Consider the following 14587-nt stretch of genomic DNA (forward strand, 5'->3'; position numbering starts at 1 on the left):
GCTGCATATATAAATAGAATAATAGATAAGTGACTGTGTAATACACAGAAAATAAACCATGCCAGGGGCATTCTGTGATATGAGGCTGTGCTTTAATGAGGGCTTCTGGTGACAGCACACGCCACAGGAGCAATGGTCAAGTGGTCCAACCATGTAATTAGGAATGTCCAAGTGTACATAGGCTGGATAGCAGGCTGGGTACTGCTCTAACACATTGCAAATCTGTAGTAACCCCACTACATTTTGTTAATTTTTAGTACTGTTGGGATTTGAATATGTATCAACTACCCCGAGATTCGGGGCACGCATTCCAAGATGATATGTAACAGGCAGGCACATCTGTTATATAGTGCCAGCTCTGTGCGAATATAAGGCTGTCTGCACCACAGTCACAGACATCCCCAAACTAGCTGCAAGTTAGCTCTCACAGATTCAAGCGGCAGAGTTGCTGTGAGCTCAGCATGGATGAATATACTCTGCTATTTGGGCAGGTTTTGCAGCCCATGCCAAGCTCCATGCTACTTCACTGCCACGGGTACCCAAACTAGCTAATTGAAAGCTAGCATGGTTATCTGTACGCTAAACTGTAACTGTATAGTAGGCATAACCAAAGGCCCTGGTTCAGTAGAACAATGAAGCACAGGCTTAATGTTGAATGGTTTGAACCAGGGTCTATATAATTTAAGGGGTCCATGGGGAGTAGAGGTGGCACACGCTTCGCAAAAGCGAAGAAGTATATAGTAACAGCAAGCTGCTAGTTGATGTATTCATGTTACCCATCTAACATGGCCACCTTATATGAACTTCAGACATGCTAAATTTGAAAGGTCCTGTATTTTAGGGGGCAATGGTATATTAATAACAGTTGAGCCAACTTTTGCCCTCTGGGACACCAGTATAAAACTGGAGTAACTCATTTAGATGGCACGGTTACACGCACCCAGCAGTCCCTGCACTGTGACCATCCAGCCACACTTCCTTCCAGTGGCTCTGACGAGGCACAGAACTCCACAGAGTCCCCGAGCTGCCCAAGAGCAAGTTGTCTACTGGAAATAACTGCAGGATTTTTGCAGAATATTTACCCCTATGTAATTGCTGGTCCCATAACAACGTATTTTGCTTTGTTTTTTAAAAGCCCAGATGGCCACTTCTTAGGAACCCTAAATAAAGTCTGAGAAATGAGGAGCAGAAATAACGCTCAGTGCACAAACATCTAATATACACCCAGGGAAGGATTAACGAAACCAAATACAAACAATGGGGGGAAAAAAGCTGACAAAGCAGTCATAGCCAGGAAGTCCTTTATTAAGAGATAAAGGCTAGCGTTACATTTGGACTATCTGTTTCCAAAGGTTTAACAAAAATAATGATAAAAGGATAAAACAGGAAAGTGAAGTCTTTAAATAACACTAGAAAGATTATTTTGGTGGGGTTGTTTTGATGGTGACGATGGAGAATCGTTTCCTGATTTGCACACCAAACTGCACTGAAATGCCAGTCCAAAGCATTAGGAAGATAAGTGAGATTTCCTTCCCTGTTATACCGCAGTGGATGGAGGAGTGAGGCCAGGGAGAAGGGGAGCAGCATGTTAAAACACAGACGGTCACACCTTGTTTTCAAACAGCTACTATACAAAACAAAACAACACTTTATAATAAATACCTTAAACAAGAGGCTCAGTACATTGATACAATCCTTCACTGAAGGGAAACATATACCATATATACATGTATATATATCCTATATATAAGTTACTTGACTTACATCAGCATAACTGCTACGTTTCTAGAAGGATAGGTCAGGACTTCCAACACAATCGTCTCCCCCAGACTTGTACATAGGAGAATTGGGCCCCGACATCCTGGATCAAGATGCTTTCTGAAGAAGCCCTGATTCAAGCTTCATGGTTTGGGCCAATCTCTAGTATCTACAGTCACTGGAAGAGCGAGAAGAGAGATCAAAGTGGTCTTCTTAAAATAGAAGGTGCCCTTTCTGCAGGGGTTGAGGCTGGTGCAAATGGGGAACTGGCAGGTTTCCTGCCCTTGTCACCTTTCCTTTTCAGAGGTCAGCACTGGCCCCCACGTGCGGGCGTTAAGCTGCTAACCCTCAGTAGCAGCAGTGCAGCTGCTGGGAGGAATTCCCACTTCAAACTTAGAGATCCTGGCTGGCACCGAAGAAGTATAGTGCAACAGCACTGGAGCGAGGGCCTGCTGTTTTGCTACTGCTGGCTCAGGGGCTAATGTTGCTTGGTAGTGGTACTATACCCAGTGCCAAGGCAGTTCTTTACTAGGTTTGTAGATGCTGCGGATTCATTTTTCCTCTCAGATGACACAATCCCAGCACAGCAGTTCTACACATACTTAGCAAGGAAGTCAGGGACTTACTCCCATGCTTATGCAGGGCACAGGCTTCAGTACCATGCCCAATCAGGGCCAATTTCCTTGGGTGTGTTGTTAGGAGTAAGAGTACAAGAAGACAATTTGAGGACTAACAACATCATCCGGGTTGGGATCTGCCTGTAACAGGGCTTATTTGCACATGAGATGTTCTAGCTGAAGAGCTGTACCCCACCTCTTTGACTTCAGTGAAAGCCTTGTTAGTACATGCGTTTTCCTTAGCACTGTCTCAGGGAACTCACAGCCCAACTTTCTGACCTGCCCCAAAGGGGCACTACTTGCAGCCTTGGAGAGCAGACAGTTGCTTTGGGGTTAAAAACATTCAAACGCGTGAGCATAAAAAATAGCAAAACAAGAGAATGACTGTAGCATCCACATTTTGCTGGAGCATGCCATCTGGTTTGAATTCCTGGAGATAGGGCAGCATGCGGGGTCTATTCATTACAGATAAGTCTAAACTGAACCCAGACTCTGAGGGAGTTCAACAGTGGGCCCATGCAGAACAGCTGGTCTGCAGCACTATTAAAAGGCCACAGCAAAACTCTGCTTCCCTGATCCACTGAGGTTTTGGACAGCTCGGGGCCCTGATCAGGCTCAACAGCACAGGCTCACATGCTTCAGATGTTGTGTAACATGCTGGCAGAACAACACTGGGGAGAGGAGGGTGCTGCAATTATGTTCATGACCTAGTCTTCATACCTATTTTCAGATCAGTGAAGAGAAGTAGGGAAATGCACAAGCTGCTATTTCCTGGAAGGAACTAAGAAGGACTTCCAAGGATTTCTAAGGACATGCAGAAGTGAGCAAACCTCAGTTTCAGGGGCAAAGCTCTTCAGAGGCAAAGAATCAATCTGATTCCTAAGTCAAGAGCATCCAAATCTGGGACCTTTGGCTCAGCCCAGCGAGCGAAGTACTGGCTGCGATATTCAGAGCCAGGAGGTTTAACCACAGCCTTACAGGACAGGTGGATGGATGGATAGAGATTTCTTAAAAGTACGCTCTAATCTCTAGCTGACTACCCAACTGTTTGCTTTAGGGAGTCTCCTATTGCAGTTAACCCTCAGATTAAATGTGGTGCTGCCCTCTTGATTTGTGATGAATGAAACTGGCTTCTTTCTCACTGCCCAAACCCTGTAGCGAGGTGCAAGGGTTTATCCCTGTTCCTTTTTCCCTTGGGGCGTCAGTTAAAAAGGACCCAGGACAAGCTCTACCCTCCAGAGCTAGTGAAACATGAATGCTCACCTGGGCAGAGCAGCGGGAAAGCCTGGGAGCCCCCCAGTAGCCAGCTCATGCAACAGCCTGTGTTGGAAAGGTCAGAGGCTTCAGGAAACAGCGTGACCCTGCTGCAGACCCTTTCTCGGGGCACAACCTTGATGAGGTTGCCAGACCACATTCCACAGTTACGGCCCCAGGAGCAGCAGTTAGTCAAAGCTGCAGGAGTCAATTCCTGCACTAATGATTTTAAAAAATGCATCTCCCAAGACCCTGCAGCTGCCCGCCCCCTGTGCCGACAGCTGTGGCTAAAATAGTTTCTCCCACTTGTCTCTTCCTACAACAATGCTGTGCCCTTCTGCACTTCAGGATCTCAAAGCGCATCGTGAGCATTAACTAATGGATTCCAACAGGCCTCTCTTTTAGAGACGGGAAACTCAGGGGCAGAAAACTGAAATGACTTTTTTCCATCACAAAACAGCCAGAAAGCAAGACAGACCCTGCCGGGCCTGGCACTAGCACTCTGTTAACACTCTTCTGGTGGAGAAATGCTGGCATTCCCTTCCCTAAACATGCAGCCCTAGGAAAACCTAGGATTACAAATAGAGGGGAATAAAGTAGCTATAAGTCTGACAACCACCACGACCCCCGCCCTCCTGCCATAGATCACCACGATGAAAGGACATTATGGTGCAATCAGTGTTTCAGCCCTAACTGGAGAAAGATCGATATGAGACAGACACACAGACATCCTTTTAGTTTTCAAGGGTTTACTTCCAGCAGTAACATGGAAGCTGTGCAGGAGGGAGGCTGCGTATGACCATCAGAAAGGAGAAAGATGTGTCCAAAAGGCTCCCAGAAAGGAGTAGGAAGAAGGGAGCCTCTTGATAACACACAGATCCTCTATTTGCAAGACACTGATGACAAGGAAATTTGCAAATCCTCCCCGCCCCAGAGATGCAGGCTGCTGCCAGGCTGGCTGAGCCGCAGTGCACATATAGCAAAAGGGGCAAAGTTCAGTGACTGGCCAGGCATCTGCAATGACCAGACAGTGTCTGGGTTGCAGGCAGAAAGCTTGGCTGTTCTACTCCACTCTGGCAGCAATCCCTGCAGGGAAGGAAAGATTTCAGCCTTGGGAGCAGGGGTGTTAGATCTCCTTGTCAGGACTGCTTAGCAGCAGGGAACCACATGGAGGATGATAATTGGCTACAGGGAGGGGAGGATGACTGCAAGCTGGAAAGGCCTGTGAATATCCTGAGCCAAAGCCCCAGATCTGGACCCCCTCAAATACTATACAGGCAGGAATCCAGGCCCAGATCTGACGTTAGCAAACATACTCGGTCTGCACAATGGGTTGACCCAAAGGCCAGAGCTCTGCGCGCCTGAATTCTGGGGGCGTTTGCAACCTGAGCCATGGATCTGTACAACCGAAGACAATGAAACCGGAAGGGGCCGCTGTGATCATCTAGCCTGACTTCCCGCAGGTACAGTAGAGCGCAGAACAGGCACAGTCCAATCCACTGCAAACGCACACGGCCAGGTGATGTCACAGGATAAGGGTTAATCAAAACCTGAAACATCTCCACCCTCCACATTGTATCCTCTTCCATGCTGAAGGCAAAACAACACACTTCAGTCAAGTTACAGTAACACGGTTAACAAAGGACTTTACAATGCAACGTGTCTTGGTTAGAGTGTATTTTCAGTTGTTTTGGGAGGTTATCAATCCACTGCATGTTTTCACGACCACACAGTGGTTGGACCCAATTAGTGTTCAGCGTTCTACTGTAATTCTTGTTTGACCCCTGAATGGCGAATGACCTGACCCCAAACCACAACTTTTCGAAAACTCGATGGATGCAAAGCTAAGGAGGACTTTTCTGGGGAAGGAAATGGCAGCCCCTACTCAAGCCTGGTGAGAAGACAGGGTGTAGCTAGCATTTAGCACATGTCATGCAAAAAGCATTTCAAGTGTCACCTTCAAAGCCATGTACAAATGTTAGCTCTTCCTCACAGCAAACACCCTGGGAATCAGGTCAGGTTTAAGCTCCATATTACAGCTAGGAAAACTGAGGCGCACAGAAAGAGAGAGAAAAAGAGAGAGAAAGAGAGATCAAATGACTTGTCTAAGGCCACAGAAAGGAGGTGTGTCTTCCACTGTATTAGAGCTCAGGAGCAGCTGGATCTCAGTCCCACGCTCAGACCACTCTGCCTCATGTCAGAGTCCATTGGTTTTCTGGGTGAGCTGACAGAGAGAGACAAGCAGGTCAGATTCGGGTACAAACGTACAAAGCCGGATTTGCATGTATGGGCTGACCTTGAATTGGGTTTTCATTGCATTTATGTGAGCAGCTAAGAAGAGAGATGGCCTGGAACACAGGATGGGGGGATGGAAATCTGACCCTAGCTCCAGCTTTTGGCAAAAATGCCATTTTCTAATGAGCTGAACTGAAGTCCCAGACCAAGCACCACTGAAACATGGCGGGGATGGAGAGATTTGGAATCGAGACCCCATCTCGGCAGCTTACACCTCTGGGTAGTCTCGAACCTAACTCAAACTGGTAGGAAGAATGTGAGCTCATGGCTAAGGCTTCTGATCCCACAGCCATCATGGAGCTAACAGGAGAACCATCTGATGATCAGACCCTCCATCCAATACATGGTTTTTAAAAAAAGACTTCCATGGCGTCACCTTCAAGCGTGGAAGCCCCTTCCCCACCCCAGCCCTTGGCGGCCCTGGGTATCAGCCTGATGGCCTGCACACAGTCCATCATGGTGTACGCTGAGGTCCTCACTGTCAGACTCACACGGCCAGGTGGATGGGACTGAAACTCAGGCCATCCTCTTTGCAAACAGACTAGGACATGAATTTTTACTTCTGGGGTGAAATTCCCCTCCTGCTGGCCAGAAAAAACACCCAGTGTCTCCTCCCCGCTCCCACGCTGCTCTTGTCCCCCTCTGAGGTAGATGGCTGTCGGGTGGGGGAGGGATTGTTATTGAATGTCTGTTAGTCTTTCAAGCAGGGCTGCCTCGGGGCCCTGCTCAGGTCAATTAGTGCACGTCCGCCTTTAAACCTATGTTCCTGCTCTGGCTGCTGAGCCAGGTCTAGTCTGGTTAGTAGTTGCCTATGTTATGTGCCTCTGACGCACTGGCCTGGCACTGGCTCAGCACTCTTGCAGCAGGCAGGCTGCGGTGGGTTCTGCTGGTGGTGGCAAGCTGCATTTCTCAGGGGCTGTGATCTTCCCTGTGTAGTCAAGGCAGGAGGCGCCGCGCGTCCTCACTCCCTCGCCGCAAGTTCGGGAGCACGCAGACCAGGGACCCAGCCGCCAAATGGGGCACGGGAGGTCGCCGCAGGGCTTGATATCCTCCGGCTTCAGGGCCCTGTCGCAGGTTGTCGAGGTCTGGCCCTCCACGTCCCGGCAGTCCACTGTCCGTCTCTGCCAGCCGGAGCCGCAGGTTTTAGAGCATTCAGACCAGTCCCCCATGATCCACTGCGAGGTCAGCATTGGCTGGATGATATTGGCTGACTTCTTCTCTTTGTCCTTCTGCTTGTTGAAGGGGACATCCTTGGGGATGAAGAAGGTGTACTTCACCTTGGGTGGGAAGACCTCGCCGGTGATGGTGAGCAGCTGGACCGTGAGGGATTCGGGGAGTGCCTGGAAGCTCTGGAGCCGCTCCAGGGTAGTCATGGAGCCGCTGTACTTCAGGATTGTCCCCTTGATCAGGATGTCCTGCTCCATGGCTGAAATGGCAAACTCTCCATTCAGGAGGTAGTGGCCGTCGAGAGTCCTCAAAGCCAAGTAGTTCCCATCGTGCCTGACTCCTCGATGGCTGCGCTGTTTGATGTCAATGTTCGTAGCTCCGGCAGGGATGGTGACAATGTCATTATAGCCATACCTGCATGGATCATATGGAGATGGTTATTTTCCTCATCTTACCAACAAGGCAGCTGGGGTGGGGTGACATTACTATCCGGGCTTTGAGTATCCCAGGGCAAACTGACCTACACTCTGGATCCATCCTCTTGGATCTCACAGCACTCGAGTGCCACAGCCTGGAAATTGTGTTGCAGCAGCAGATCAGTGCTTAACTGGAAGGTTGTGCTGAATTACTTATGAAAATGAATGATCGATTCAGAACTGTATTTAGGTACAGTCCCTGAGTTAGGTATCTCAATATGAACTTCCACTTATTTTATACTGCCCCCAAATGTTTACACTGGAACAAGCTTGGCATTTTGGTATTGAAAAGTCAGATCTGCATTGGGATCCTGGTGGTTTTGGCAGCTGGATAAGATACAGCTTTTGGCACCCAGGGAGGGATTCCTGACAGCTGGGAATGACTAGATGTTTCTGCTAAAAAGAAATTGGCAGTGAAACAGTTAACGATATTTGCATTCCTGCTGTCATCATTAGGTCTTAGACCCAACACCTCACATGATGACAATCCAAGTCTCTTAAAGCTACGGTTTCAGGCTGTCTGCAGACTCAGGCAGAAATCTCTGCATCACTTAAAACTTAAGTTTGTTTTCTTGGGAGATTTTCATTGCAAGCCTAGACTGGAAACTAACTGTAAATTAAATGTTGGTATATGGAGCACACTCTGTTTTCCAGATAGGAGATCCCACTCCAAATTGCACGGCAGCAGAATCCCGGAGTATGCAGTCCCCGGGGGATTACAGCACGAACACATTGGCATTCAAATACTCATAGCTATGGACTGGACAGTCTTTGGCTCAGTGACTCTCCATCTTTGTGCCCTGTACAGCTCAGGAAACACTGTCAGTGCTGAACAAATAATAATCGCTATTTGTAGAATGATATGGAAACGCACCAGGCTGCAGCACCTGGCAGAAATCAGCCACAGTGGCCAACGGGAAAATTTATACAAGGCATTTCAAGAGTTTGTACCGCGGCTGTTCGTTATGCCAAGAATACCGAACAACGATGCGAGGTCAAACTCTGCTGTCAGTTGCACTGGCATCCTGAACCCTGATCTTAACAGGATGTCTTGAAAATTAAATCCAGTTGGCTGTAGTTATCACATTAATCTCTCTTACTATAACCACAATTCACTGGGAAATGGAAGATCCATTCATCTTGCTCCCTGGGAGAAAACAATTGAGGAAATGTAATTTGGCTGTATCAGTAATCTTGCCACAAGGAATTTGATACTTTGGGCCTTGTTACTGTATTTTTAGGAAATGCCTCTGTTGGGTTTTTGGGGTTAGATTTACTCAGCTTGAACTTCAGCCTTTAAATCAAGAGGTTTAGAGATTCACATGGTAGAAGTTGCCACAGGTCACTGATATCAAAGCTCTGGCACACAGGCTGGAATTCACCCAGAGCTGAAAGCCAATACAAAGTTGCTCAGGCATTTACATCCCACTTTACCCCAAGGGAAATGATGATAAGCACAGGCTGCAGAACTGGGTGGGCCACCGGGGCCATGGCCCAACCAACTTTTAGCACGTTAATTTAGCTAGCTACCCAGTTAAAAAAATAACTATAAAGTCTTAACCGGAATGACAATTGTGCATTTGTGGGTTATATAAATTAATGTGCTAAAAATTGGTCGGGCTATGGCCTGGGTGGCCCAGCCCTTTCTGTGGCCTATAATAAGCCTTGTGCCAGCATGGGTGAAATTCATTGACTTGAGGTTTGCACTCCTCAGGACAGGGACTGAATTTTTATTTACAACTGGTAGAGTACTAAGAACTCATTGATGTCAGCACCTGATCATACCGGAGGCAGTAAGCACTGCTTGGGTTACACTTTACATAAAGCTGTGAACCTATGGGCAGAGATAACAGACATTACACCTGGCTGGATTCGGAGCTCATTTTCATAGCTGCAAATCCAGGTTGTCTTTATGCCAGTGGTTCTCAACCTCTTTAGACTTGAGGCACCCCTCAGAAAATGCCAGCTCTTAGGTTTCATACTTTGTTGACTACAGAAAATGAATAGAGCAATTCTTCTGCTGCAAAGATCTCAGAAAGGCCACAATGGGTCAGCATAGTTTTAACACAATGGATTCTTATGTAAAAACTCTAAGTTTATCTTGTGACCCATGTTTATACACCTAACAGTGCTAAACCTGAGTGGCACCCCCTGGCACCCTTGCAAGGGCTGCAAGGCACCCCCGGGTGCCACAGAACCTGGTTGAGAATCACTGAGTTACTTTAGAATTAGGTTGGCACAAATTGGATCCAAGGTTGGTTGTCAAGCAGTTAAGATTCAAAACTAGTTAAGATTCAAAACTTGGGTGTGAAAGTAAATTGCTTTTACCAGTCCTAGTGTTTCTGTGGCAGTTAGAAAACACTATGGAAAAGGGATGGGTTTTAAAAAAAAGTTTTCCTGCAGTGTTGGGCCTCATACAGCAGACTTGTGGAGACTGCTTCTGGGAATCAGAGTATGTAATGGACCAGACACAAAAAAAATGAGCAGCTGATTTCACTGCCCGAGCTGATTCAAAAATAAAAAAAGTAAAATTAATTACATATACTAGGCATCTCTCTGTCTCATGAGACAGTACAATTACGCCAAATGAGACATCAGCTCACTGAACGTAATCCTTGCTTGAAAATAAAGTGAAGCTGGAGTGACCTCTCCAGGGCACAAAAGCCTGGGCAGTGTATTTGGAGACACTGAACTGCCCACACACCACTGCCCCGCTTTTGGCCTTGCTGGTTTAGTCCAAAGGAAAGACAAGTGCCAGGACACTTGGAACCAGCCTGGCTGCAGGAGCTGCCAGAGTCAATGACATGATCCATTTGTCCATCTATCAGGGCTTTGTTTCTAGACTGGCTGCCGACCAGGGTTAAAGAGCCCAGTCTACCCTATCATGGAGTGGACTTCAGTTCTACGACTTTTTGGTGGCATTTCCTCCACCCGGGTGGAAGAATAGTGCCCCTCTCTAAGGTGCATGAAGCCACTGGCACCCTAGAGGTTGCTAAGTTATTTAACCTCTGCCAGCACTCAGTGCTAACAGTCACAGGTAGCACCGTTTACTGTAAGTTACGGTAGCAGGTGAACCTGACCTGCGCCAGGACAGTGTTCTTAATCCCTGAGCGTGAGGCTTGAGGATGCATTTAACTATCTGTGTGTGTTCTTGCTTATGTCCTTATCGCTCCTGAGACATTTGTACAGCAGCAACATGGCGTGGTATGTTTACCTTCCTAAGTCCTTTGGTACTATATGTAAGGAGAAGAGTAAATGAATTGTTCTGCGTTCCTTGAGTTTTACTAATGTAATGAGTTACTCATCATTTGGGCCAGGAAATCTGTGTTAACAACCTATGTGGCTATATCCTCTTCTCAGCTACACTGTAAATGCACAAAATCAGCAAATTTTCATGGGTAGAACTAAGAAAATTGGTTCCACAAGCCAGATCTTGAGCAGCTCGAAAGCAGGACAGCTCTGGGGAAGGCAGACATCCAGCCTTGGCATAATCCTTTCTTTCCTACTCCCAGAGCTCCAGAGATGGATTCAGTCCCCCCCAGCATGGCTTACTTGGATCTGTTGAGTGAACCAGATATTTTCCTGCAAGTTGAGCCATTGCCACCACACACCCCACACTTGTCCAGCTTCTTGGAGGACCCAATCACATGGTCACAGCCAGCCTTGATGCACTGCCCATGGACACAGATGGAGAGAGTCTCTGGCCCACACAATGTTCCATCAATCACCTGGAAAATACGAAGCAAAAAAGGAGTGACAATTATGAGATGATGCCATGGGGCACTTTAGGGAAGGAGAATAGTAAAAATTAAAGGCAGGCATCTTACTTTGGCCTCAAATACTTTGAATTCGCTCCTCCCTCTGGCTCGGCAAAAGAGCTTGCAGCGATCTCTGGGGGAGACACCCGTGTATTTTGGGACCCATTCCAGCAGATTCCCATCCAGATCCGTGAAATTGTAGCTGTTGTACTTCTCACACTGCTGCTCTCGGAAGCTCTTCCCTGAAAGGAAGGAAAAGCAGGACCTCATAGTCCTCAGCAGGGCTGGAGTGGGGGAAGAGGCAGCTTGTGGGGAATTGCGGCCTCTCTTGCTGACTGGTCGGAGGTGCCAGAGTGAGCCAAGGGGCAATTCATCATTTATCAGAGCACTCATGAATGGCATCCTCTCAGTCCTTTCACAGCACATGGTGGAGTGAGCCTGGGCTCACAAAAGCTTATGCTATAAATGATTTAATTAGCCTATAAGGTCCACATCTGCCCTGCCTTCATCTTCTCAGTGAACATGCCCGCTGCTCACCCTGGTGCTGACCTTGCTTATGACTTCCTGGACTTTTGGAAGGCCTTCGACACTGTCTCTCACCCTGTTCTCATTAAGAAACCGGGGGGCTGTGGTGTCGACACCCACACAATCAGATGTGTCGCCAACTGGCTGGAGGGCCACACCCAGAGAGTGGTGGTGGACGGGTCCTATTCAGCCTGCAGGGATGTGGGCAGTGGGGTCCCCCAGGGCTCGGTCCTTGGGCCCGCACTGTTCAACATCTTCATCAGTGACTTGGACAAGGGGATAAAAAGCACCCCGTTCAAATCTGCTGATGACACTAAGATGTGGGGGGATGTGGGTACGCTAGAAGGGAGCAATAGCTACAATCAGACCTAGACAGGTTACGGGGTGGGCGGATGAGAATAGGATGGGATTCAGCACTGACAAGCGCAAGGTGCTGCACCTGGGGAGGAACAACCGGCACCATAACTGCAGGTTGGGGAACTCCCTTCTTGTCAGCACGGAGGCGGAAAAGGATCTTGGGGTCGTCATTGACTCCACGATGAACATGGGCCAGCAGTGTGGGGAGGCAGTCAAGAAGGCCAACCGTACCCTGTCATGCATCCACAGATGCATCTCGAGCAGGTCCAGGGAGGTGATCCTCCCCCTGTATGCGGCACTGGTCAGGCCGCAGCTGGAGCACTGCATCCAGTTCTGGGTACCGCACTTCAGGAGGGATGTGGACAACATGGAGAAGGTCCAGAGGAGGCCACTCGCATGATCAGGGGGCAGCAGGGCAGGCCCTATGAGGAGAGGCGACGGGACCTGAACCTGTTCAGCCTCCACAAGAGAAGGCTGAGGGGGGATCTTGTGGCCTGTTACAAACTAGTCAGGGGGGATCAGCAGGCACTGGGGGAGTCCCTGTTCCCGCGAGCACCGCTAGGAGTGACCAGGAATAACGGTGACAAGCTGGCAGAGGGCAGGTTTAGGCTAGATATCAGGAGGCGCAACTTCACTGTCAGGGCGGCTAGGGTCTGGAACCAACTTCCAAGAGAAGTGGTGCAGGCTCCTACCCTGGGGGTCTTTAAGAGGAGGTTAGATGAACATCTTGCTGGGGTCGTTTGACCCCAGTAATCTTTCCTGCCATGGCAGGGGGTCGGACTCAATGATCTGCTCAGGTCCCCTCCGACCCTAGAAACTATGAAACTATGACAGCTCATCAAAACCCCCCATGTGGCCCTTGGGCCCAACTAACTGCCCTTGACAAGCGGTGGCTTTGCAGACTGGGCCTACAGGTAGATTTGGGATGGGAGGAAACAGACTGTATAGTCCTTCCAAAACCTTGCTGAGGGGTGTCTCTTGGTAGGTGCCTCAGTATCAGACCGGGTCCTCTTTGACTCCCTATCGCTTGACTTCTCCAGTGCCTGGTGGCAGTTGGACAGACAGGCTGCTGCCATCCATAATGCCTCATAATTATATCTATATCAGTACCATGGCTTCTTTCGTGTCAGGCTCAGCTCCACCAAGCCAGGTCCTGGAGCTGCTCCGGACACAGGCAGGGACACCAAGGGGAGGGAAGGGAAGGCAAGCGTTACTGGGAAACTGGATTACCATCGGCTGGGCACTCCTCCGTGTGGCATGACTGGTACTTGGCTCTCTGGCCCTCGCAGTATTTCCCACCGTTCTGCGGTTCGGGATTGTTGCAGTTGCGGTGTGAGAACTGCACCCCGCCTCCGCACGTCCTGGAGCAGGTGCCCCACGGGCTCCAGGGCCCCCAGTCTCCATCCACCACAGGCTGCAAGACATCACAAATCACTTCATTACAGCCACCCCTCTCTTTTAATGGACTGCACAGACTTAGCCAGGAGGAGCAGATCATTTGTGGGACATCCCAAAGGGTCTGGGGCTCAAACACAGATGTGGCCATTTCAGGATGTGGGGGGAGGATGTGGGGTAGTTGATTTTGCAAGGCACAAACAGCAATTAGGGTCCTAATTCTCTTTGACTTCTGAAAAGAGTTAGACACAGCACTGCCTTTTGTGTCTTTGAAAATCTCCTCTTCAGACATCTAGTTCTCATGAAAACAAATAAGACCTGGGCATAACAACTCTTGAGCAGCTTTGAAACCTTATTCTTAAGGTGTAAGATGCTTTTTATCTGACAGCTGAGTTGTGCAGTGTTCACCAGGATGGCGTCTAGCTGGTAAGGCTCTCCCAGGGGAAGGCCCTCACCTCTGGAGCCCCTGCCCTTCAGCCACTGTCTAGAGCCAAGGTTCAAGAAGCTTGTGAGCTCACAAAAGCGTCCCTCAAATGGCCGCAACAAGAAATACCTACTGGTGCTATACGACAAGAGACCAAGATTGAATATGGAGTAAGACAGAGAGTGGGTCTCAAGACCTGAGTGAGAAACCTGGAGTGGGCCAAATTGCTGAGCTGACTGGTCCTGCCCTCCAGACAGCTGCCTCTGTACCTTCCAGCTCTCTCCTACCAAAGAGGTGATGAGCACCATCAGCCTGTGTTCAGCTCTGCGGTTGAAATCCTGGCCTCACTGCAGTCAATGGAAATAGAGAAGTGCTGCCAAGATTTTCCTTTATATGAGCTGTGTGTGCTCAGCCCCTCCTAGGTTCTGGTCCTTCGAATACTTGCTAGACAGGGAGAGAGGCTTAGTATCCAACTTGGCCTGGCTTTGTGCTGATCTTGCCACAGAGACTGGGTCACTCTTTGTAGTGGTTTTTTAACAAGTATAAGGCACGTGCTTAGTG

At 48.7% G+C, this 14587-nt stretch overlaps 1 protein-coding gene across 1 annotated transcript in view; it reads right to left on the reverse strand.

Moving 5' to 3' along the window:
* Positions 1-1284: 1284 nt before the first annotated feature.
* ADAMTS8 (ADAM metallopeptidase with thrombospondin type 1 motif 8) overlaps positions 1285-14587 on the reverse strand; it is a 35197-nt gene continuing 21894 nt past the window's right edge. The window contains exons 6-9 of the mRNA XM_090027034.1: positions 13438-13621; positions 11395-11567; positions 11120-11295; positions 1285-7505 (exon numbers count right to left, since the gene is read on the reverse strand). Of these exons, the coding sequence (XP_089883160.1) occupies positions 6773-7505; positions 11120-11295; positions 11395-11567; positions 13438-13621 (1266 nt within the window). The 3' untranslated portion in view covers positions 1285-6772. The remainder of the gene's footprint in view (positions 7506-11119; positions 11296-11394; positions 11568-13437; positions 13622-14587) is intronic.

The sequence above is a fragment of the Crocodylus siamensis genome, chromosome 14 (genome assembly GCF_052110815.1).
Source record: "Crocodylus siamensis isolate JL-2025a chromosome 14, ASM5211081v1, whole genome shotgun sequence".
Taxonomy (NCBI): Eukaryota; Metazoa; Chordata; order Crocodylia; family Crocodylidae; genus Crocodylus; species Crocodylus siamensis.